The 24,018-nt window shown below is 47.3% G+C and overlaps 1 protein-coding gene across 6 annotated transcripts in view; it reads right to left on the bottom strand.

Annotated features, from left to right (window-relative positions):
• Positions 1-12,968, bottom strand: part of MECOM (MDS1 and EVI1 complex locus) — a 531,405-nt gene extending 518,437 nt beyond the window's left edge. For all 6 annotated transcript variants that reach the window (XM_080929609.1, XM_080929608.1, XM_080929611.1 and 3 more), the window contains exon 1: positions 12,861-12,968. In XM_080929609.1, the coding sequence (XP_080785735.1) occupies positions 12,861-12,897 (37 nt within the window). In that variant the 5' untranslated portion in view covers positions 12,898-12,968. The remainder of the gene's footprint in view (positions 1-12,860) is intronic.
• Between the last annotated feature and the right edge of the window lie 11,050 nt (positions 12,969-24,018).

Raw genomic sequence — 24,018 nt, 5'->3', positions numbered from 1 at the left:
TAACACAAAAATTTCCCTCATAATAGGTATTTGAAGGCCCAGAAATATGTCTTAAAGCACACTAAAAACACAAATTGTTGAACTAGCACTTAGTTCAGCTGGCAAAGGCTTTTGATGAAAAGCCTGATAATCTGAGTTTATCCACAGATTGCAAAGAGAGAATCATTTCCAAAAAGCTATCCTCTGATTTCGACACTTATACCATAGCACACCCAAGCCTCCATATGTACACACGCACACACACGCACACGCACACGCACACACACACATTTAATGTAATTTAAACATTTTTGTAAGAATTGCAGAGATTGCTCAGCTCACACTGCTCTTCCTGAAAACCTAGGCTTGATTCCTAGCACATGATGCCTCACAGTCTCCTGTAGCTTCAGTTCTAGAGAATCCAGTGCCTTCCTCTTGTCTCCATGGCACCAGACACATACCCCTCCGCATGCAAATAAAAACAAACAAATATTTTAAAACTTGTTTTTAAAACCATACAAGTTGTAATTCTCAAAATTGAAACATTTTTCCTGAAAAAACAAATGAAGAAATAATAAATTCTCATCTAGGAATTGACATGACATAAGGAGACATCTTGTTCCCAACGTCCTATTCCTCAGGACACTACGCTGACTCCCGTTCTCACCATCCTACCTCTCAGGACACTGCACTTCAGTCAGCATGACCACATTCTTATCACCAGGCCCCACCCCTGTATGAAAACAACCTATTTGCATGTTTGCATGCATCCCAAAGGATTCTACCTTCCTTAAGGGCAGGGGACAAAGTTTATTTCTCTTCGTATGCTCAGTTCGTGACTTGAAATTCTTAATGTGTGTGCTCAATAAATATTTATTTAACTGAACTGAATTTGGGGTCCAGAAATTTAGAATGTTTTTTTCTGATGCTGCCTCTAACCCGGTGTTTGCAGATCAAACACAGGGCTCTCACTCCCTCCATCCATAAAGATAAAGAAGCATCTCTTTGTAGGCTCCTAGTTCATGGAGTCAACTAAACGTGTACCATGTGTCTATAAAGGCATGTCACAAAATTGAAGTGAATATTACTTATAACGTGTATGTTTTATCTGCTTCTACCAAGAATTAAGAAACCAAATTCTGTGTCTGCAGCTTTCCAGCTGTCAGTGTGCCACCCATTAAGTACATAATAAAGATTCCCCATTGAGTTCAGAAACTAAATCATTTGCCCAAACAAGCTTGAGGACCCAAGTTCAAATCCCCAGAAGTCCTGTAAAACTGGGAATGTTAGTACAATGGGGATGTTGGTGAGTCTTATAACTCAACTCCCATAGAGAGATGGAAGGGAGAAACACAATTCCTAGAAGCTTGAGGACCAACTAGATTGGCATATTCATGGGGCAAACAACAGACCCTGTCTCCATGAGGTGGAGAGTGAGAAACAATGCCTGAGTCTGTCCCCTGACAAACAAAACTTAAACAAAAACTGCCCACATTAACGTATGAATCATCTAATAAAGTAGGCAAAGGCCTCCATGTCCAACGGGCGTGCAGAGAAATAGAACATAGGCTTATTTTCAGAGAGAAGATTCCAAGTCGACTAGACAGCACCAAAGCTTCCCAGGCGCTGGCTTCGCGGTGCTAATACAAATACTTGATAAAAGGACAGATGTAGGATACAGTGCTCCGAGCTCTGGATCTCCTTTGTCCTCACTGATAAACAGCAACGCGGCATAGCTACCTTCTGTACAAACTATGGCCAAGCCATACGTACGCCTGTCAAACGATTCTAAGGAACAGAGTTTCTTGGGGTTTTCTTTGTCTTGCCATCTACATCAGCCACTCTATGGTGGCTCATGGGCCCGATTTGATGGATTTAATTTAATATGTGTTTTGAAAAAAAAAATGTTAACTAGGAACATTCTTCCGTGCATTCAAACACACGCACGATTAAAAAAATAAACTCATAACAACTTCTGTACTCTAAGGAATCAAAATTGAAGTAACTTAATTCATTAAAAGATTTATATGGCTAGATTTTAATTCCTTGAGTGGTATTTGGGCGAACATAATCTAAAATATCCAGTATAGTTTTAATCTCATACAACCCAATGAGCTTTAATAAGCAAAGTAGTTCCCAGTTGAACTAAAGCTCGGCTACTCAATCCTGTGTTCTCTCTCTCCCTCTTTATCTCCCTCTCTCCTTCTCTCTCTCTCTCCCTCTTTACTTCCCTCTCTCCCTCTCTGTCTGTCTGTCTGTCTGTCTGTGTGTGTGTGTGTGTTTGTGTGTGTGTTGTGTTTAAGATTGTGTGTGTGAGTTAAACTAATTATTTCAGGATTTTAAAAAAATCTTTAATCAACAACATTGCCAAAGAAAGTCACTCTTTAGAATCTCCCTACCCTGGTTTATAACTTATAATAAAATGGAGTTTTGCATCTGATGGGCTTCAGGGTTAGATTATGCTGTGACTTTTTACATGCTATAGTCATAAGTAAGAGATAGTTTCCATTATAAAATTTCTTCCATAGTCTGCTTAGCCAGTTAAAAATATTTGCTATATAAATGGTCTTTCCAATTCATAGGCTAGAAATTATTATAGAAAGTTTTGAAGACTATTAAAGCAAGTTTATATTGGCTTCAGTGACCTTCCTCATCTCATTTATTCAATGCCTGCGTCCTCCAGCCTGAGGTCTACGCAGTGGTCAGGGCAGTGTGATAACACTGTACGTCTCAACAAGGAAATTACGAAAACAACAAAAAAATGACTTTAAACTTTAAACCCTGACAACCTGCTTGTCCAGTTGCGACTGCATGTAGCGATTCAAGCATGGCCTGCTCCACACAGCAGGAGAAAATGCAAATGGAGCAGAAACACAGACCCAAAGAAATTCCTTAAGCTCAAATCTCAGATAGATCACAGTGGATCTTTCAAAGATGTACCTTGGCTCTGGGCTTAGACCCTTGATCTTTCAGTGGGGGTGGAGGGGAGGGGACTGTAAAGATGCTTGGAAACCAGATCTGCCCTGACAGGGTGAGGCAACCCTCTTTGACCTCCTGGAAGCCTGCTGTGCTTGCATCTCAGAGGCTAGCACACTTCATCCTGAACTGTGAGTTTCCTTTAATTGTCGGACTTCAGTTTCATTTTCCCTTGGAGCCCTCCTTAGGGGAACTTCCCTGTCTGTTCTTTTCCGAAAACTGGGAAAAATACCGAACTGTCATTCTAAACCGGAGGACTAGTTGAGCATGATGTATTAGGTCCAGACAGTGGAGCTCTGCTGCCTTTGAAAAGAATGAGTCAGAATGACATGTCCAGACAAAAGCAAGTCATAAACATGTATGTATGCATGCATCTATGCATGTATGCATGAACGTGTATATACATGTATGCATTATGCATGAACGCGTGTATACATGTATGTATTCGTGCATGCATGTATATTTACATATGTGTGTATATGCATGCATATATGTGCTAATACCTATTGTGTACACAAGGAAAGTGCAGGAATTTTCATGGAAAGATGAGTGAAGAATAGTGCCTGTTAGCAAGTGGAAGACAGCAGTAACAACAAGAAATTCACATTCTATATGACCCAGTCTTTTAGTTATATATTGAGGGTAAAGTGTGTGGTCAAAAAAAAAAAAAAACATTTCTAAGGTTATTCTAAAAGATTTTTGAGGACTTTAGGATCTTACGTAGTAATATACCAGGGTGAGTTTAGAGGTAAACTTCCTTAATATTCATGACTAGAATTTGGAAGTCCATGACCTCGCAAAGTGGTGTAAACTGGTTGTGTATTTGGGTACCTTCTGGAAAGCATGGAACCTGGACATGGCTGTGCATACATCTGAACCTCCAGTAATAAGCAACAGAGTCAGGAGAATCCTCCAGATCCACTGCTTAGCCAGTCCAGCCATAGCGGTGTTCCTCGGGTTCAGCAAGAGAGCCCGTCTCAAAAATAAGGTACAAAAGCCAATGAGAAAACCAGCCTAACAGTGATCTTTGGCTTTCATGTACACCTGCATGGATGGGTACACACACACACACACACACACACACACACACACACACACACACAAGGCTCCTACCCAATTTATAAACATTCCTAATACCAGCCCAGAAAATCACACCAGACAGGTTTTGAGGCAAGATGCTTACAGCCCTTTGGGTCATTCAAGTTTGAGCAAAGCTGTCTAAGGAATAGTTACTGGGAGCAGGGGAGTGGACAGAGGGAGGAGTCAGTCTCCACGTCTCTAAAGGGGGCCCAGTGGAAGGAGCCTCATCCAGTCTTCAGTGAAACAAGATTCAGTACAGCATCATCTGTCAAGCTAAAGCTGTGTGAAAGGCTCCTTAATCACAAAGGGGCATTAAAATAGAGCACAAAACTCTTGCTTTTATGCTGTATATTAATATTACATGACCAGGTCAGGATTTACATAGAAATGCGGCTTCTGATGACTTGTGTGAGGTGAAAGTTCCCAGGAGCTGCCATTCAAAAATGCCTTGACTCCATCAACATCTTCTCTGTCTCTCCCTTGACATGCCACACTTCACATGACCTGCAGTTTAGAGTCAGGTGTGACTCAAGTGAGGGGCCAGGAGATGTGTCTGCACTGGCGAGATTGTTGGAAATGTAGAAGGATACCCCCTTCCCAAATGTGCTTTCCGGGTGCTTCACCACTGTCAAGACAGGCGGAGAGACAACCACGTGTCTCCTAATTGTCTACTGCCTCACATCCCTAGTCCAGAAATCAAAGGATTGGATTAAATAAAAAGTAAGAAAGATTGGTGTCCTGTGGCTACAAAGGGAAGAAAAGCGTTTCAGTGTGTTATTGTTGTTGTTGTTTTTAACTAAGTAATGGTGAACGCATAGGGAGAGAGAAAGACACAACTTCACTGTCAAAGATTCTCTTCTAGAATGGTCAGATATCAGGTCCTTGGATAAGTACCAACAAAACACAGGCAAGTATGCATGATCACACACCACACATACACACACATACCACACATATACATAAACACACACAAACACACATACATCACACACATACATACCATACACACATAAACACACACAAACACACATACACACAAAAACATAGCCCTTACATACATACACACACACACACACACACATACACACACATGCATGAAAAATAAATTTCTTTACTTTTCACAGTAAATTTATTGCCTAGTTTGGCTTCAATTTTAGTGTGTCCACATTGTATATGCAATCTCCCTTTATCCAAAGGTATAACTTACTGGGAAGACAAATAAGACATTTCCTATGGGCAGATAAATACTTATAAAACTGAGCCTGGATAAAAAACATAGACTAGCAAACAGAAAGAGTATTTCCTCTTTAAGAATTTTAATTAATAAATCAAACAGGAAATTATTAAGATGCATTGATTGATTGACTGGTTGAGTGATTGAAGCTTATGTACTTGGCTAACGTTCACCGATGGACCCACATTACTCCTACTTCACGAGAGCCCAAGGACAATGGTGTTATTACTTCTACTTCACAAATAAAGAGATTCCAACCTCCCCAGTAAAGATGCCCAGGGAGGGAGGTATGGTGATTCCAACCTCACCAGTAAAGATGCCCAGGGAGGGAGGTATGGTGATTCCAACCTCACCAGTAAAGATGCCCAGGGAGGGAGGTATGGTGATTCCAACCTCACCAGTAAAGATGCCCAGGGAGGGAGGTATGGTGATTCCAACCTCACCAGTAAAGATGCCCAGGGAGAGAGGCATTATTTCTCCACCTGCACAAGAGGCAGCCAATAGCTTGAAGCTGACCTAGCTATTCAATCAGGGATCACACTCAATTCAAACACTGCTGTGCACATTTTAAATGTTCATGGGAGCTGAAACCATGCATTTCCAAGCATGGGGCCTATCCCACAGCAGGACTTCATTAATATTTGTTGCATAAAATATCACCAAGCCCTACCAACGGCTGCATGGGAGGACTTTTGCAAATGTTATCATTTGAACAACATCAATGTACAAAATTAAATCCTCAGGCAACTTCTTAAGAAAGGTAAGATTCCTGCCCTGTCCTCCCTGTTACATAGTCGTTGACTCCTGAGCAGGTCCTTAACAGAAGAATTCAATCTGTTTGCTAGATAACTTATCCTTTAGAATTATAATAAACTTAGTAGTCAACGATCGGACTGAACATACAAACCAAAAACATGTTGAATGGAATAATGAAAGTCAAAACTAAAAGTAATTCCAGAATGAACACCTTTAAAGAGTCAGGAATCTCATTAAAAATTCAGTGGCTCACCCCCTCATAATGAAACAGTTCTTTAAAGACAAAAGAACTTAACAATAATGCAGAGGAACGCATATCTGAGCCAAACTCTCCCCAGCTTAATCATGGCTATTATCTCTGAAAATGAAAATGGCTGAGGTCATTGTAGTCTATTTCGGGGTTTGCATGCGTTGGTGGTATTTTTCCCTTGGCTTTGAGCTCCCCACGTTACCAGCTAAATGTTATGGGGTTTTGCTATGTGCCCTTTCCAATCCCATTCTTTTTTAATAATGGACTTTACACAAATAAATTAAAGCAAATTCCACTTTCTTTCCTAACAACTCCAGATGGAGTCCACACTCAAAAAAGACCTAGAACTTAATTTTCTTTAAAAAAAAAAAAAAAAAAAAAAAAAAAAAAAAAAAAAAAAAAAACTTCTTAAAACAACATGGCATGACATGGAACTCCCATCTGCATAAAACACTACGTGGCTGTTCACAAAAACGCTGAGTAAAACGGTAAGATTCATATTGTTCCTTTAGCCAAACTAAAACATTGGTATAATGCATGTATTCTATCCAGCTTACACAGATAATGCCTAGAAACAAGGCCCACACGGATCCTTCTTCCTTGCCTTTGTAAGTTCTGAGAGTTGGAAGGTCTATGTGTAGCCAGGGAAACCCCGATGGACCCACTGCCCAGAATTATCAAATAACTCAAGACACTGAATCCACAAAATAGCACACTCATTTTAGATAGGATTAACATCTTGCTGGCTTTCTGAACTTACCCTGTTCTGTTTGATTTGTTTTATTCTAAGTTGCTATCGTTCTGAACTTTTTGTTTTGTTTCATTCTAGTTTGCTATCAAGTCCCACGAAATAACTCAACCTCTAACAAGCCTCTACCCGCACCCCAGTATGAGAATGCCTTTGCAGTGCACACAGACTGTGGAGTTCGGGCTGTTAAAAATGACTTAAGCTCTGTTTGTTTGTTTATCTCATTTTTGTTTTTGAAAATCGGCTTGCGAGATCAATGTATTAAGCCTTTATGAAAGAGGTGAAATAATTTTAAACACAGGCACACAATGAGTTTATTTATTTAGAAACTTGTTAAATGGAGTCTGGGAATTCAAATATTCAATGTTGACATTGTACAGAACTGGCCAGAAGCCAGGACCTGGTCTCCAGAGGGATCCATTGGCCAAGGAATCCAGGCCTTTCTCTCTTTCCACTTGAACTAAAAAGGTAGAAGCTATAGCCACAGCAGTATCTGAACCATACTCAAACAATGTGCCCCAACCAGAGCACTCAAAGGGGGACAAGTGTACTTCACTCTTTAGCTCTGAGCTCCAGTAGTGCCCCACACCTGCACAGCTTGGTAAACAGTTTCTCCCCTGTGCTGAAAAGTCTCTGAAGTTTCTCAGATGGCAAGTAAGCAAAAGCAGTTAAGGATGATTGCTCTCTCTCTCTGTGTGTGTGAAGGGCGGGGATACCAATGTGTACAAACTAGGGGTCTGGAAGAATTCTGTCCCTCTCTGGTCCCTCCCCTCTCCTCTTTGTTGTCCAAAGTTCCTTGGAACTCCTCGGGAGGCCAGAAGAGGGGGAGAATCAGAACTATTGGATCACCTCAGAAAGACAAGCAGACTTCGGGGCTGTTACAGAAATGCCAGGACAGCGGCTTCCAGTCCTGAGCGGGCTAAGCATCACCCCAGAAAATACTGCAAGGTATCTTAGCAGTGTATCTGCTTCCTCCAAGCCCCTGCCAGCACCCTCCCACCCCCACCTCACAGCCTTTCCCTCAGGCCTTAGGGAATGCCCTGCAGAGAAAGTGAATAAATGAGACAGTGCACATGAATGTTCCAGAACTGGGGAGATTTACCCATGGGTTTGTGTGTGTCTGCACTGTGGTAAACAAGGCTCAAGGCAAGTGGTGCACCAGCCACTAAGCATCCTGGAGTTGAAGAGGAGCTGCACTGTTTAATCAAATCCTTGAGCTTAAAACAAGAATTCTGGGGAGGCAACAGGACTGGAAGGGACTGGAAACGGAACGGTATGCTCTGAAGGAACAGATTCTGACTCCTTTATTCCTGAGACTTTTCCTGCCCAGCTCAGAGGCCCCATGAGGGCCAGTTTTCTCTACATCCAGCAGTTTGGAAATGAAGAGTAAGGGACATCATCAACTATAAAAAATTGAGCCTGGCTAGCTCCCGGTACCTGGTACCTTGGGAACCATAAATGAGCCCCTGACCAGACAAGTCAAGTCCCTCCACCTTGAGGCACTCTGGGGAATGCCACAAGAGAGGAGTCCATGGCAGGAGCTCAGGGAGCTACAAATTGTCCCCTCTTGCTCCTCTGTCCATGGTTAGACCCAACCAGAAGTCCTCAGCTGTAGCCTTCCTGTCCTGGTCCATCCACGCTGTAGCCTTTGTTAGCCTGCCCCACACTTCCAAATACAAAACAAAATAAACTCTCAAACGGCCACGAGTTTAAAAAGAAACTGCTTATAAGACCCATTGCCTTCAATGAGACAGAGGGTGGGGAGAGTGAGGGAATGAATTTGGAAAGTCTTAACTTCTATTCAACAGTCTTTGAGGAGTGTCAGTACAGGGAAAGTAGGCCCTGAGCCGCAGGGAGAGACTTGGCTGAAAAAAGTATGGGACAGGGTTATCCTCGGAAATTACAAGCTCACTCAGAGGACACAGAACAGAGGCACACAGTCGCCAAAACCTGAGACTCCCAGTCCCTGCACATAAGGCTCTGCAGCTAATGAACCGTCCTCTCCCACGGTGTTGGGGATGAGGAGAGAATAAAAAGCATAATTAACCTTCCCCTAAACACAGATCCAAAAGGGGGTGCGAACCGCGGTGAAATGGTGCCTCAAATGCCAAAGGAAATAAAGAAGCCCTAAGCCAGCCAGGGCAATGCTCAACTAATGGCGAACGAAGCGCCTTTCTAGAAGAAGCTTCAGCCTCCGTCGGGAGAACGATGTTTTCCTCTTACAAAGCAGTCTGGAATAACCAAATCGACATATACTTGAGAGCAAGTCTCTGTCTCGATGCGGTTTCTTAAGGGTTTATGATCGTACGAGGAGTCCTACCTGAACCCGGCTGTGAACTAACCTTAGAATCCTAGGTGCTGGCCCACAAGAGCGAATTTAAACACGGGAGGCAGAGCCGGCATGTACCTTTCCTACTTTGGTGCCTGTTCCCTAAGGAAGATGGACCACAGTAGTAACAAGTGCCTCCCATCACCGCCAGGGTTTTGATAATCCCATTGCCTTCTTAAGCGACTTAAAGGAAACCTGCAATAAGGGGGTTCCTGGGTGCAACATGTCCATTGCTTTGATTGAAACTCCTGCAGGCTGGTACTTTGGCAAAGTGGGTTTGGATTCCCTTCAGTATTTTAGGCTCTAGACGTGCACGGCAGACCCTACCTCACTTCCTTCCCCAACCCCCCACCCCGAGGAAAGTTGCAGCTAGAATTTCTGGCAAGGCCCAGGTGCTTCTCCAGCTGCCCCACACACCCCAAATAAAAAACGGCTGAGAAGTCTCCTGGCTGCCAGAATGGGCTTGCCTTATTTAGTTTTCTTTTCTCGAGCATGGAAATGTAAGTCAAAGGTTTTAGGCGGTACATAGTCCGTTCTCTTGCTTTTCCTTTAAAAAAAAAAAGCTTTTTACTTTAAGCCTTTCTATTTCGCGTACGGTTTACAACGAAATTATTAGTTTCGAGTATTGTGTAAAAAATAAGTCCTATACGTTAGAGCCAAGATGGTGCACCCCATCTGTCCCTGTAACATCGGGGACTATTTTCAAGATATGTGGTCTCTGATCTCTGACCATGGGTTTTAGCCAAGACCAAACTAAACTGGCATCCACCAAAGACGTCCACAAAAGAAAAGGAATGGGAGAAAGGACTATTTGTGTGTGGTTTGTTTCCCTTGCGATGCTTATGTTTGCCACGATTACGGTAAAGTTGGTTTTGTCTTGTTTTGTTTCAGATACACTGGTTACATTACCTCTTCCTAACTCAGGAAGGGGGTTTGGGGGGTGGGGGAGAACAGTGCCTGCAAGCAACTAAGTTTCCGTTGGATGACTGCACCGCAGAGGTCACCAGCCACCTCTGCCACGCGCAGTTTGGCGAAAGGAAATAGCGCTTTAAAATACAAAAATCCGTAGTTCTGATATGATTTCCTTTATTGCTCCGACGGTAGCTGGAAAATTGCACAAAGCAGCGCTCCTGTCTCTGGAAGGCAGCTGCCTAGGCAGTGAAGCCCTGCTAGCGGGAACCTGGGGCTCAGCAGGAAAAGTTCCTAAGGCCGGGGTTCTGCTCTTTAGAAAGCACATGGGCCCCCTTACCCCACACCAGACAAAAATCAACGTGTCTCACAGGCGTTGACTGACAAGTCTCATCAGATCAGAAAGGAGGCTCGGCTTCTGGACTCAGTAGTGGGCTACAGGGTGTCCCGCTTGCTTAGCAATTAAAATAGCTAAGGCGCGCGGGGTGGGGAGGGGGCCGGTCCTTAAAGAAATTCGAAAGGTTTTTGCCTTCTGCTTTCGCTTCGTCGGACTCCGGGCAACCTGGCGGGGTGCAAAGCCTTGGGCTTTCATTTCACAACTTACTGCTCGGTTGAAACGATCTCCCCGCCTCCTCTCAAACACACACACACACACACACACACACACACACACACACACACACACACACACGCCTAACCTTTGAAGTCTTAAAGCCATCAAGCAAGTGTGCATTTATTCCCTCTCAGACCAAAATAAGGACGCCGGGCTCAATGAAAAGCCAGTAGGAAAAACAGTTTTGCTGGCGCACTTCACACTGTTACAACGAAGTGACATGAGCTACGGTAAGGGGCAGAGAAAGAAGCAGGCTGACTGACCGAGGAGGCCGACGGCCCTGCATTTAGGTGGATCCCTGCGACCTGAGTTCCGAGAGAAACGAAGCCGCTGGAGAAGTGTGTGAGGGCAAGGCACGAGTGCGGAGCGGCTGGAGCTCTGAAAAGACGCCCCGAGGACGGCGTCTGGCCGGGCGCTACACGGGGAATGCGGGGGCCGGGGATTGGCTGCCACTGTAGCCGGCGCCGCAGTGCCAGGACGCGCCCGGTGGTGCTGCATGGAGCACCTCCAGCTCTAAATTCCAATGTGCCAGGGATGGGGGTGGGGGTGCGCTTGGGGACTTCACTGGGGAAAAACATACTACTCACATCCTAGCTTTTGTCTCTCTGGTCCGAAACAAAGCAATTAAAGAGAGTTCGAGATTCCTCAAGTCCAAGTGTGAGAGTCATGGGCGGCCTGGCAGCTCTTGATACCCGAGTTAGTACACTGCAGGCTCCTCGCCCGGGGCCCCCTCAACGCTGGGCGGAAGCATTTGAACAAACCCAGCTCAGACGCCTGCTAGCCCGAGCTAAGCAACGCTTCCCACCCTACCCTGTCCCGGAGTGTCACCCAAGCCTTCGCTGAAAGCGTGGGGGATGGGAGTCCCGTCCTCCCGCCACCCCCAACAACCCCCCCCCCGCCGTAGCCTCAAACCCCACTGCCCTAGTCCGGCGTGACCGAGGGTGCTCCGCTCCGGGCAGGCAGAGGGCGCCGGGGAGGACGAGTGACCCGAGACCCCGGCTGCACCCAGAAAGAGAGAGGCAGGCTGAGCTGCGGCCCCTCGGCGGCCCCGAGTTCCGACAGCCCGCCCCCTGGGGGTCACTCGGCGCCCCGCCAGCCCGGGCTTCTCAGGTCGGAGCGCGCCCTCCCGGCCTTGTGCGACGTTCTCGGCTGGCCGCGCGCCCTCCAAGCCCGGGCCTGAGATCGCCGGCTCGGCCTCCGCTCTCCCCACCTGCCGAGGGACTCTGTCTAGCCGAGAGCTCGGCGCTGCCAGGACTCCCCCCAGCCACCCACCCATCCCCAGGACCGCGCCCCCCCCAACCTCTGCCTCCCCTTCCCCGGGGCTCTCGCCGCGCCGCACACGCTGCCGCGCACAAGGACCGAGCGCACAGCGCCCACTACCGCAGCCGCGGCTCGGCGCAGCGCCGATCACCCGCGCAACTTGCAAGCGGCCGCCTCGCAACTTTTTCCAACTCCGTCGCGGCCGGCCGCCGCCACCGCCACCGCGGCTCCCTCAGAGCCCGCCACCCATCCCCAAACCCCAGAAACAAACAGAGCTTCGGAAAGGCGCCCTTCCCTTGCCCGCCCCCCTCCCCCTCCTCCCGCTCCGGGGACTAGCTGGTTGGCCAGAGGCGACTCTCCCCCGCCTGGGGGGGGAAGGGAGGGGAGGGGGACACACTCTCCTCTCCCCCCACCCCTTCGCGCTCACTCGCGCGCGCTCTCCTCCCTCCCACTCAGCTTTTTGCTGCCCCCACCCCCACCCCGGAGTTGCCACAGCTGGTCCTGGTGCGGGGCTCAGGGCTACGCGGTTCCACTGCGCCCAGAGCAGGAGCCAGGCTGCGGAGGCAGGAATCGGCAGGTTGCTCGGGCTGCGGGCTGCGCTGTGCCTGCCTTCCACCCGGGGCCCCCGCGCCAAAGCAGCCCGCGCTCTCTCCCCGAGCGCTAGACACAGATATACAAGATGGCAGAGAAGGGGGAAAGCCAATAGAAAAGGGATATTGCACCTACTTGTGGCCAGTTTCCTTGCCCTGCCTTTGGATCTCATGCTGTGCCCAGTCCTGCAGCCGCTGCTGGGTGGTTAGGTTTTTTTTTTTTTTCTTGGATCTTTTCCTTCTTTGGGTCTCTCTCCCCCTCCCTCCTCTCTCTCTCTCTCTCTCTCTCTCTCTCTCTCTCTCTCTCTCTCTCTCTCTCTCTCTCTGTCTCACACACGCACACACTCACACTCACACACTCACACACGCACACACTCGGTCTTTCACTCTCTCTCCCTCTCTCTTTCTCTCAATCCACAGTCGCTATCTCTAGCATTGTCAGTTTGGACACCTTCGCACATGCGCGTTAGACGCCCCTCCAACATCTCAGCGCCGCCAAAAAAAGTTTGGAGCGATTTATCACTTTGATTTGGAGATCTTGTCAGATGGCAATCGCCGAGGAGGCGGAGAAAGGGAGCTACGGGGAGGGCGGCAGGGGGCGGGGAGCCAGCGCGGGGAGCTGGAGGGGAGCAGACACTTCACCAAAACGGGGAAGGAAAAAAAAAAAAGAAAGAAAAGAAATGAAAAGTCTTGGACAGAGAATTGGTTCGTGGGGCAGAGGACTATGCCTGTGTAGGAGTCAACAATAAGCCTGAATTATAATTATTATTAGTGCTTTCTCCACCATAAATTACATCGTCTATAGGGGAAACGAGCGGAGGAGGGGGGAAAAAACTTTAGGGTAAATCTTTCCATCTACAAACGAGCTAGGTTGAGGGTTGGACCGCATTATCAGAAGGTGAGAAGCATCTTGAACTTGAGAGGTCTGCCTTTGCTGCCGCTCTCTCCTCCTGAAGTTCCTGGGGCTTCCGCTTTGGATGAATAGCCGGTTCTCAATTTTAGCTGTAATACCAACGGTGGTTGCTGTCCTTGGGACATTTCAGTCGTCCGTTTCCATCAAGTAGCAACAATCGTCCTTGATGCCCAGGTCCCGCCGGGCTGGACGTTTGACATCCAAGACCTCCTGCCTTGCCTAAGGTCGGCCGGCACCTTCCGGCCTCCTGCTGCTACTCAGCCAGCCTTGCCATTTCCACTCACTCACTGAAACCTACAACCTCTGGGGTCACCAGAAGGAGGAAGGGGGGAAATTCCATACGCATACCTAGAAAATACAAAACGTGCATTGTTGAAATGAGCCTAATTACAGAATTTACTAATGAAGTGTGCAGGCAGAAAAGAGGGCGCAAGGGGTTAGGTGTGTTCAAGGTATGAATCACTCCCAACTCGGTATGGATTTTTCTCTTAGTACAACCTTCTTGCATTAAACAGTTGTGTTCAATACCTTCCACGTGCTATTTATGTCTCCATTAATATCTGCTGCAAATCCTGCCAGACACCATAAAAGAAAATTGCAATCTTTTCCGTGCGGGTGCTGCTGCCATCCTGAGTCTCAAGTCAGAAGAAACAAGAGGGGAAAAGCTGCTCCTGGTCTCTTCTCTGACAGAGCAATGGAAGACAAGGGGGTTGTTGGGAACTCAGTTGCCCTGTTGGTATTTATTTTGTCTGAGCTCGGACTGCACTTGTGAGGGAGCTATTATCTAGGTTCAATTCCCAGGGGGCTTCGGTGGCCAAGAAAACCTAAGCTTACAGGACCTACTCAACGAAGGATCCCTACCACCTTTTCCCTCCCCTGCCTGTGTAATTCCAGGGGCATTCAGACGTAAAATACAGGTCCCTAGAGAACTAACCTACAGCTCCCAAGGGAGACAGATGTGCGACCTTGAAATATGAGGAAGAGACGGAGGAGGTAAAGGAGGAAGTGGCGGAAAACAGCTTCCAAAGGAGAAAATGCTGGAGCCCACACACGTGAACCCCAGGGAATTCTGCCACCTCCCCTCCCCCACAGAGGCACCTGGGATTTTACAAGACCCACTAGAACTCCAGTTGCCTACTGCTTGCAGGTGTGTGTGTGTGTGTGTGTGTGTGTGTGTGTGTGTGTGTGTGCGCGCGCGTGCGCACGCGCGCGCGAGTGCGCTCGTGTTAGTACTTTTAGTGTGCACAAAGACACCAACAACTACTGCTTGTATCAACACAGGTCTACTCTAAAAATCCCCCCAAATCTACTAGCTACTCTCTGTTTAGGAGTGCCCCCCCCCACCAGTGAATGTTCACCCAGGAAAGGGAGGTGTGAGGTTTGAGAATGTTGCCTGCTGAGGTCAGATTCTCTAGGGAAAAGTTCTAGGCGGACAAGCAAGGGCTTCATATAGCAGTTTCTTGTCTGTAAGAAACTTTGTCGGGGGAGCATTACTTAGGCCAGAAGACAGAGGCCCAGCTCTCAGAACCTAGAATTGTTTGACCTCCCAGAGAGATGGTGGAATTCACTAGGGTCTGGCACCTGGAGACAAGAAAGTATCTTGGACAGGAGAAAATTCTGCCTGGGATGTTTCATTTCACTGGCCACCCTATGGAGAATAAAAACAAAACCTTCCTGCTCACCTCTCAGAAGGTTCCCTTTGCCTAGCCCCCAACGGGTCTGTCAAGACCTGGGTTGGATCTGGTGAAAGTTTCTAAGAAAGGAATGGGCCAAGTTGCCAAACTCGGAGTTGGAAAACAAGACCCACTTGGACACTGGTCTTGTCTACACTGGGAAAGTATAAACTTGTAGCCGACTATAGGTAGGGTGGTTTCAGTAAAGGGAGACAGAGGCTGGAAGGCAGAACTGAATCAAAAGTCTCCAAACCTCCAGGTGCAAAGATCTGTCTGTTACACTGTTACAGAAAGTTGGGGGATCAGGGCAGTGGTAGGTGGCTGGGGGTACCCACTCCTTCTGATGTTTAAAGTCCCCATTCTCATCTTTCAGTGAACTGGTCTTTCTCAAAGGTCTTCCTAAAATTTCTGCACACGTTGTTGAATCGGGCTTCTTCTAACTGCGGTAGCAAACACAGTCTTTTGTCCTCAAGCCGAATTAGTATAAAAAGACGCGGCACCTTTCTTCAAAACATAAAAAATAAAATAACTAAACCAAATTAGTCATAATATTTTAATTTTTTTCAACTTCAAAGCTGATTTCTCTTCTTTCTCTCTTTTCTTTCAGTCTCTTGTTTTCTGCCCTAAGTGTGCAGGAATAAAAGAGCTAAGTTGCTAGTTCAAGTGTGTTCAACCTGATGAAGGGAATGCCGCCTACTATGAGGTGGTTAGCTGGTCTCTGTGGTTGCCCCAGCGGGTTCTCATTCCCAAGCGACTAGTCCCTGTCAACTCCACCTGTCCCTAATCCCAGGCGTGAGATCACAGCAGGTGACTTTCTGTTGCGGCCCCTGGAGTCGCTAACACCTACTGACCATGGACCTAAGCAGTCCCGGAGGGGAGGGGGGCTGAAAAATTGGTGAAGCTGCTTTCTCTGTTCCTGCACACCCCACCTTTCCTTTTACTCAAATTCGTTTCCTGAGAGGACAGACAGGACAGACAAGCTAGACCTAAGTTTTTCTTGCCTTTCCCTAGAAGGCAAGAAACTGGCATCCTGGAAGCGGTGACAACTTGGAAAAATCCATGAGCTTAATAACTGGTTTAGGGTGTGTGTGTGTGTGTGTGTGTGTGTGTGTGTGTGTGTGTGTACACACGTACATATTGCCCCATCGCCCCCCATCCTTCCTTTCTTTTTTTCTTTGAGCAGAAATGGGGAGATAGAGGTAGGAGTTGAAAGAAAGATATAATATTTAAAAAGAAGAGGCAGATCAGTATACCTCTTTCCAACTGTTTCTTTAATTAATGCTAGAAACAGCGAGGAACCGGAAATGTTCCTTTCCTTTCCTGGCACTATAATTGAGCCAACCCCACAGTACCCTTAAAAAAAAAAGTTTGAATTCTTTATGGAGGTATTTCTTGGCCTATTGTCTTTGTGCAGTGAACTTTACGTGCTGTTGAATTGAAACCTATATTCGCCTGGCTACCAGCAAGATTAATTTAATCATTGTAATGTAATTATTAATACTGTTTACCCAACGCTGGGTTTCAGGTTGGCTGTTAAGAAATTAAACTCTCGCTGGGTGAGCAGAGGTAGGCAGGAGTTTCTTCATGTTGAAATGAAACAGTTCTCTTTATTTAGACTCAAGAGTCCAGCTTTCAGCCAGGGGCTCAATTAGCCAAAATGGAAACAATTTTCATTCATTGCAATAACTCACTTGTTCTGGGGATCACTTTCAAAATATACACTTTATTATTATATGCTGACCTCGGTGGCGTGGTGTGGCAATAAAAGAAAGAGGCAGGGAGATCTATCTAGCCCCCTTGGGCTATAATTATTAGAAATTAATTGGGTTCAGGACCCTGGGTAGCCTAGCTAAATTAATAGCTTGTCTGGTGGTTTAAATCCGAATTTTCAGTCCACAGGAGAGAAAGGGAGAGCGTCACAGACATGAAATGCAGACCCAAGGGACGCCTGAGTTTACTTGCAAGACACTCATCTATTAAACAGTGTCCAGAATACACTGGATCTGGGGAGAGGGGGCCGGAGTAGGAGGGGTAGAGGCGACGAGAAAGAAAAAAGGAGTAAGACCAGGAGGGAGGCTGCGAGTGTACAGAAAGGTCTCGAGTTGATTTTATTCGATTTTTCTTGTCTGCATTGTTTTCGGGAGGGGTTGCATTTAGGGGTTAAAATCAAAAATAAAGATCCCGTGCATTCAGAGCTGTCGTGCTGGAGTAAAAGTGAAAAGGGAGCCTTAGGCAAAAGGAAATTACTGCGAGCCCGCGTGACCTTTCAGGGAGGTAATCAATCAAGTGATCAACAGGGATATTTATCATCACTATATAGGACGACTTCGGCCGGCTAGGGCGGGGTGGGGGTGGAGGGGAGCAGGAGACGGTGGAGACACGCGTACATTCACACACTCGCGAAAGTTTGTACAAATCCGATGGGTCTCGAGACAGAACACGGAAGCTTTCGAAAATGTTTAGACTCCTAATTCTGTTTGACATCCTCCGACCGAGAAACGCACACTTTCGTTGGTTTCGGCAAGGATCTAGACTCGCATCCCCCAGCCTCAGCCCCGTTGTACCGCAAAGGTGTTAGCTCTCAACCGCTTGGCCTTGAACACGGAGCTGCAGGCGGGGAATCCGCGCCTCGCACCGCTGCAAGGCGAGAGCCAGGCGCCTGCTAGGCTTTCCCATGCATCTGGCCAGCCGCGGCGTGGGGCTGCAGGGTCGTCCCTCCCGGCTGCACGCAGACCCGGCTCCCTACAGTGTCCTCTTCCTACGAAATCCTCGCTCTGCACCGCGGGCCGCAGCGTAATCGCGCAAAGCTGCAGGCTGGCCAAGGGCGAGCACACAAGGCTCGAAGAGCGGCCGGCCTGGGCTGGCCAGCCACCTCCACCACCTTGTAAATGTCACCCTTTCGTAAATTGCGCTTTTGATCCCAGTTTTCTGAGCAAACTGACCCTGCCCCTTCTCCCTGCTACATCCACCTGCTCCCAGAAGCCTACAAAAAGGGTGCCGCTTTGCAGGGAAGTGAGATGCTGGTTTTAAATCGTCAATGCATCAATCCGACCCTCCCAGGCTCCCCAGCCAGCTCGGAATGATAACGGGTTCTTTCTCCGAGCTAGTCGCCTGACTAATGGCCCTCGAGGCTGGAAGCTGTGTACGAAGGGCCACGGATCGAGGTAATACACGCCGCCTCCTTGGTGTGATCCCGCGACTCGCGGGGTACCGGGCTGCGCCAGCAGAGGCTTCACGGGTTGGCACCCCACGCGAAGCTCGCGCTCCCCCGCGCGTCTCTCTGGCGGCCCTCTCCGGGCTCCCGGCGCCGGGCGCGGTCTCCTCCCGCACAGCCTGGTCTGCGGCGCCCCCGCCTGGCTCTCTCCGCCGCCGCAGCTCGGAGCCTCCAGCCACGGAGGGCTCCAGCTGTGCACAGTAGCCGCCTAGGCTTGGGGGGTGGGACACAGCTGGGGCGCCCCAGGGAAGCGCGAGTTGGGGTGGGAAGGAACCCAGCGAGGAGGATTATGAGGAGAGCAACTCCCGCCGCTGCTACCGGTTTAGGATCAGGAGGAACTGCTACTCCGGGCACAAATCTTGCTGTGCTGAGGGATGTGGAGCCCCAGAAAGAAGCCAGACTGCCGGCGTGCAATGCCAGAGGCCCTCTTTAGATCTTTGCACTGAACAAAGAATCGTCTAGAAGAATGTTGCCAAAGTTAAACGTGCGCACAAATCACCTGGGGATCTCGTTAACATGCAGATTCGAATCCAGGAAGTCTGCGGTGCGGTGCGGGTCGAGCACTCTGCGTTTCTGAGCTCACTTGCAGGGTGCGCGGATGCTCCCCGAAGCCCACCATTACCTGGACTTTATTAGAAGCTCAGAAATCTCAGGGCCCGGTTAGCCCCCACCAACTCGAAAGGACATTTTCCCAGGCGATTCCCGGAAATAGTGCAGTTTGAGAAGTACTACTGTGGAAAGTCTCTGGCCAAGATTTCTGTCTGGTTAAATCACCTCGGCAGCTGAATCCTTTCCCTACCTTCGTCTGACTCTACCCGTTTAAAACCTACATCTTCTCTGGCCTTTGTAGAAATCACCCATCGTCCAGTTTTGTTGCAATTGGGTCTCAGAGGCCAAAGGCCTCTAAAGAGGTTTCCTGGACCCTCAGCGGACGGGCAGCCCTTCCCCCACTCTTCTGCTCCCGTGTTTTTTAGTCTCTCTGCCTTTTCTCCCCCCCCCCCCTTACAGTTTTTGTTTACTTATCACCCCTCCCTTCTTGGCTGTGGGCATCCTGAAGGCTGCTCCTTAAATTGACCAAATTTTGACATTTCCATCTGAAGCATGGACATCTTTCTCTTCCTGTGTGTCCATGCTTGCTGTTGCTAAGAGATAGCCATTTCCAGATTTTAGGGACAGTGTATATGACATAAACCCTCAGCCAGCAAGATCATGTTTTAAGGTTTTTTTTTTTTTTTAAGAAACAAAGTCACACACTTGGCTGGCCCAGAACTCACAGAAATCTTCCCGCCTCTGCCTCCTAAATACAGAGATAAAGGTGACAATCACCGTGTCCCGGCAGATTTTAGTTTCTTAAGAGTTGAATCCTTGAAGGTTCAAATACAGTGCTCCATTTTAACCAACTGTGTGAATTCAGGCGAACGACTGAGTTTCTCTGAGCTCCCATTTTCTTATTTGTATGGTTGTAATAATTATGTACATCTTGCGGAATTATTGTGGGGATTAAGAATAATATACAAAGCACCTAGTATAGAGTTTGCTTTATAGAAGAGACTTGATAAATGTAACTATCTGCAGCTCCAAACTCTGATGTTTTTAAAGTTAGAGTAATGACAGGGATCTCCCTCTCTCTTTCCCAGTCCCTCCCTCCCTCCCCGTGTGTTTGTGTGTGTGTGTGTGTGTGTGTGTGTGTGTGTGTGTGTGTGTGTGTGTGTGTGTGTGTGTGTGGTCTTGGGCTCTGTCTTCTCTCATTCACAGCTGTAATGGGATTTTCCCCCCTTTGGTCAGACGGCTGTGTCTTCACACAGCAGAACCCAAGGGTTTGATGTATATGAAATTGCTGTAACTGGATCTTCACTTTAACATGCAGCTTGAATGGGCACCAGTGTGTGGGTGTGGGTTTGGGTTACATATGCTCAAAAAATGCTTGTATGCATGAGAACTGACAAGTCAGTCTCTAATACCAAGTTACTGTCAATATGTGATACCAAAAAAGGTCCAGACCATCTCCCAGACAGACTGACACAGCAGAACCCAGGAGAATCCAAGCCACATGGCGAGCACCAGGAAACTAACTGAAAGATGCTTCTTTCCTGCCTTGGCCTCACCAAACAGGAGTCTTTCCTCACAGTCCATCCACAGAGGGTATTTGAAGATGTCTAATGTTTCTAGGTTACCCTGCTTCTCTACGACTTGAAAGCCACAAGCAATTTCAACAGAAAGTGGTTTTTTAAAGCGAACTAGGTCATTTTTTCTTTCATCCTTTTGAAAATTCTGCTTTGTTTTTTCAGCACTTTTCATTTTAACTCTCCATGAGTCTGACTGTTCTCTTTCTTTTCAATACATAAAATAATTAAGTTTAGTTCACTGGCAGTAAATAAGATTTGTGGTGGTTTTTTTTTTTTACATAGAGTGCTTTAATATTATTTACTCAAATACACGGTTGTGGTTAACGAGAATATCATCACACATAACCAGAACATATCAATTTGCTTCATGCCCTTTAAAACTTATAGTAGATTTCCACATCTTTTTTTTAAAAAGCACTTTCCTCAGAATCCATGCTGAGACAGTTATGAACAAGGCCGCCTTGGACCAAGAGCCTCAGTGCTCAATAACTTCATTCTCTTGAACTGAGTCCAAGGCAAAGCTAGCAACCTTCAAATTCCTCTATAGAGTCAGGAGTCCTAAAACCGTGACAGTGTGACACAGGTGTGCCTGGGCTTCTGAAAGCCAAGTTACAATACGATTGTTTTCTCTGCGCTGTTTTATTAAATAACGAGTCCTCCAGGACATTAAAAAATAGGATTTGACTTACAACAGATTTATAATCGCTTTCCCTGGGAAAATGGCTATTGGGGTAACATTCTTTTTAAATGGTGATGCATGTCCCATTTCAAAACCTTTATAATCTTTGCAAAGATTAAGGTCAGGAAGCACACCACAGCTCTGAGATTGGGAAAGCGGCAGTTTCTACAGAAAACCAGTTCTACACAGAAAGAAAAAAAGTAGACCTGATCTATCCACCGTGAGCTCTTAATTAGGTTTTCATGGACGAGAAGGCCCAACTGCTAATACACAATGATCACAATGATCGTTACTAGGTGTAACTCTGCAAATCAACTCTATGGACACTTTTGGAAAATACTTTTTAAAACTGAAAAGTCAGGCATGAAAGCACAATCCTGTAATCCCTCCCAGCAGTGGAAAGACTGAAACAGGACAATAGCAAACTCAAACTGCCTGGGACTACAGGAAGAACTCCCCCCACCCCTCAAAATGAAGCCACCAGAAAACTAAAAAACAAACAAGCAGACCTTGGTTCTGTCTTGCAGAAGGACTAAAGAATAATTTTAAGACTCACCTGGGTGTGCATCTACATAAAAATAATAGTCTGTAGGCAAAACGGCGCCATCCAAGTCATACCTAGGGCTTCCCTTAGAGCTGGAGAATAATTCTAAGGTTAGCCTGGGTATACAGCCACATAAAAATAAAGTCTGTAGGCAAAAATTGTACCATCTAAGTCATTCCTAGGTTTTCCCTTGGCTGTTTGTAATTAGACTGGAACTCTGATTATTTCTGAATGCAGCCTAATGAAGCCAAGATAATGATGTATTTAGATGTCTCTGCTTTGGTTGTGCTAATGTCTTGATGAGATTTTTGTATCTGTGTGCAAAATCTCTAAGACTGAATTGGCATGTAACCTTCTTCATCTGATTTAATGAGCCACCCAGTGCCTCACACACCATCCCAAGTGGGAACATTCAGGGATGGAGCACTAGCCCCAGGCACCTCCTTTTCTAGTCTTCCCTACACATCCTGGGGGAGCATTTTTTCCTTTGTAAAAACTTTTCATTGATTCTTTGTGAATTTACCTCACGTGCCTTAATCCCACTCATCTCCCCTCCCTCCATAGCTGTCTTCTACCCTCCTCCCAGAAGAAAACCAACAACGACCTCTCCCACAATCTCACCAGGGAAATTATCATGTGTCATAGTGTGTCACACAGTACATACCCTTTTGTCGAAACAATTTTCTTGCAAATGTTCATTGAAGAGAGTCATTGGTCTGGTTGTAGGCCTCTGGCTTCCGCTACACTATCAATGCTGGATCCTCACTGGGACTCCTCTCAGACACCCTGTTGTTGCTCTGTGTCATCCAGACCTTGCTGTTTTGGTTCTGTAAAACCAGCTCCTTCACTAACTCCAGCAGATCATAGATGAGGTAAATTTGGGGGTGAGCAAACTGAAAGTCCTAGATGGTGGCTGGGCTAGGTAGTGGCTGAATTGGTCAGCCTGAAAGCTCTCGCATGCTCACACCACTGAGTGCAGTTCTTCCACACTCTGGCTACCTGGGCCAGCTCTCCAGCATGGCCCAGGTGAGGGGGAGGGCCAGCTCTCCAGCATGGCCCAGGTGAGGGGGAGGGCCAGCTCTCCAGCATGGCCCAGGTGAGGGGGAGGGCCAGCTCTCCAGCATTGCCCAGGTGAGGGGGAGGGCCAGCTCTCCAGCATGGCCCAGGTGAGGGGGAGGGCCAGCTCTCCAGCATTGCCCAGGTGAGGGGGAGGGCTAGCTCTCCAGCATTGCCCAGGTGAGGGGTAGGGCCAGCTCTCCAAAATTGTCCAGGTGAGGGGTAGAGCCAGCTCTCCAGCATGGCCCAGGTGAGGGGTAGGGCCAGCTCTCTAGAGTGCTGTAGCAGGCAAGGGGCTGGGACAGCTCTCCTGCTCCCACACTCTCAGTGTGGGTTCTCTATGGCTCATGCCACCGGGGCCAGCTCTACTATACTGCACAGGTTAGGGGCAGGGCCTGCTCTCCAGGAGTCATTTCTGGAGGCATAGTTCTCCTACTCAACATAGTCAAAGGTTGGGTAAAGTGATTCATGCCCTGAAATTCCAGAAGTCTGGGAATCTGAGTCAGGAAAAGTTCAAGATTGAGGCCAGACTATACTACACTGTGATATTTTCTGGGTCCTCCACCCCAAATTGGCTGTTGTGTACCTGTACCTCAGGATGAGGAGGACCTAGGGAGCTGGGTCTCAAGTGGTAGTGAGTACAGTGGGTTTTGAATGACCAGAGAGACTGTTTCTGAGGATAGCTCATTTACTGAAATAGCTAGGCTTGCTCATATACCTCAAGTCAGGGGAAGGGGAGGAACAAGGACAAGGGAGGGGTACTTCAGTAGTGGGTAGAGGTCTTCCAAGTGTATCAGCTGGATTAACAGACTATTGGCCACGTGGTTTCTGAGAATCCAGTTCTCTGACAGGGAAACAAAAGTTTACCAGGCTTTATCATGACGTCTGGCTTTTGTCTCTATAGAGTGGCCCCATTCCTACTATCTCTCTGAAAGATGTTCAAGATATAGGTAATGCTTTCCCAGCCTTTATCTGGCTTGGAAACCCACAGTATCCTGTCTGGAAAAAAAGTATGAAATAAAAAAGTATTCAAAACCTGTCAGCTACTTTAAAGAGGCAAACCCAAAATCGTGCCTTTTCCTTACAGGT

Source organism: Micromys minutus (assembly GCF_963924665.1).
Source record: "Micromys minutus genome assembly, chromosome: 15".
Classification (NCBI taxonomy): domain Eukaryota; kingdom Metazoa; phylum Chordata; class Mammalia; order Rodentia; family Muridae; genus Micromys; species Micromys minutus.
This window is presented reverse-complemented; position numbering and strand designations above follow the sequence as displayed.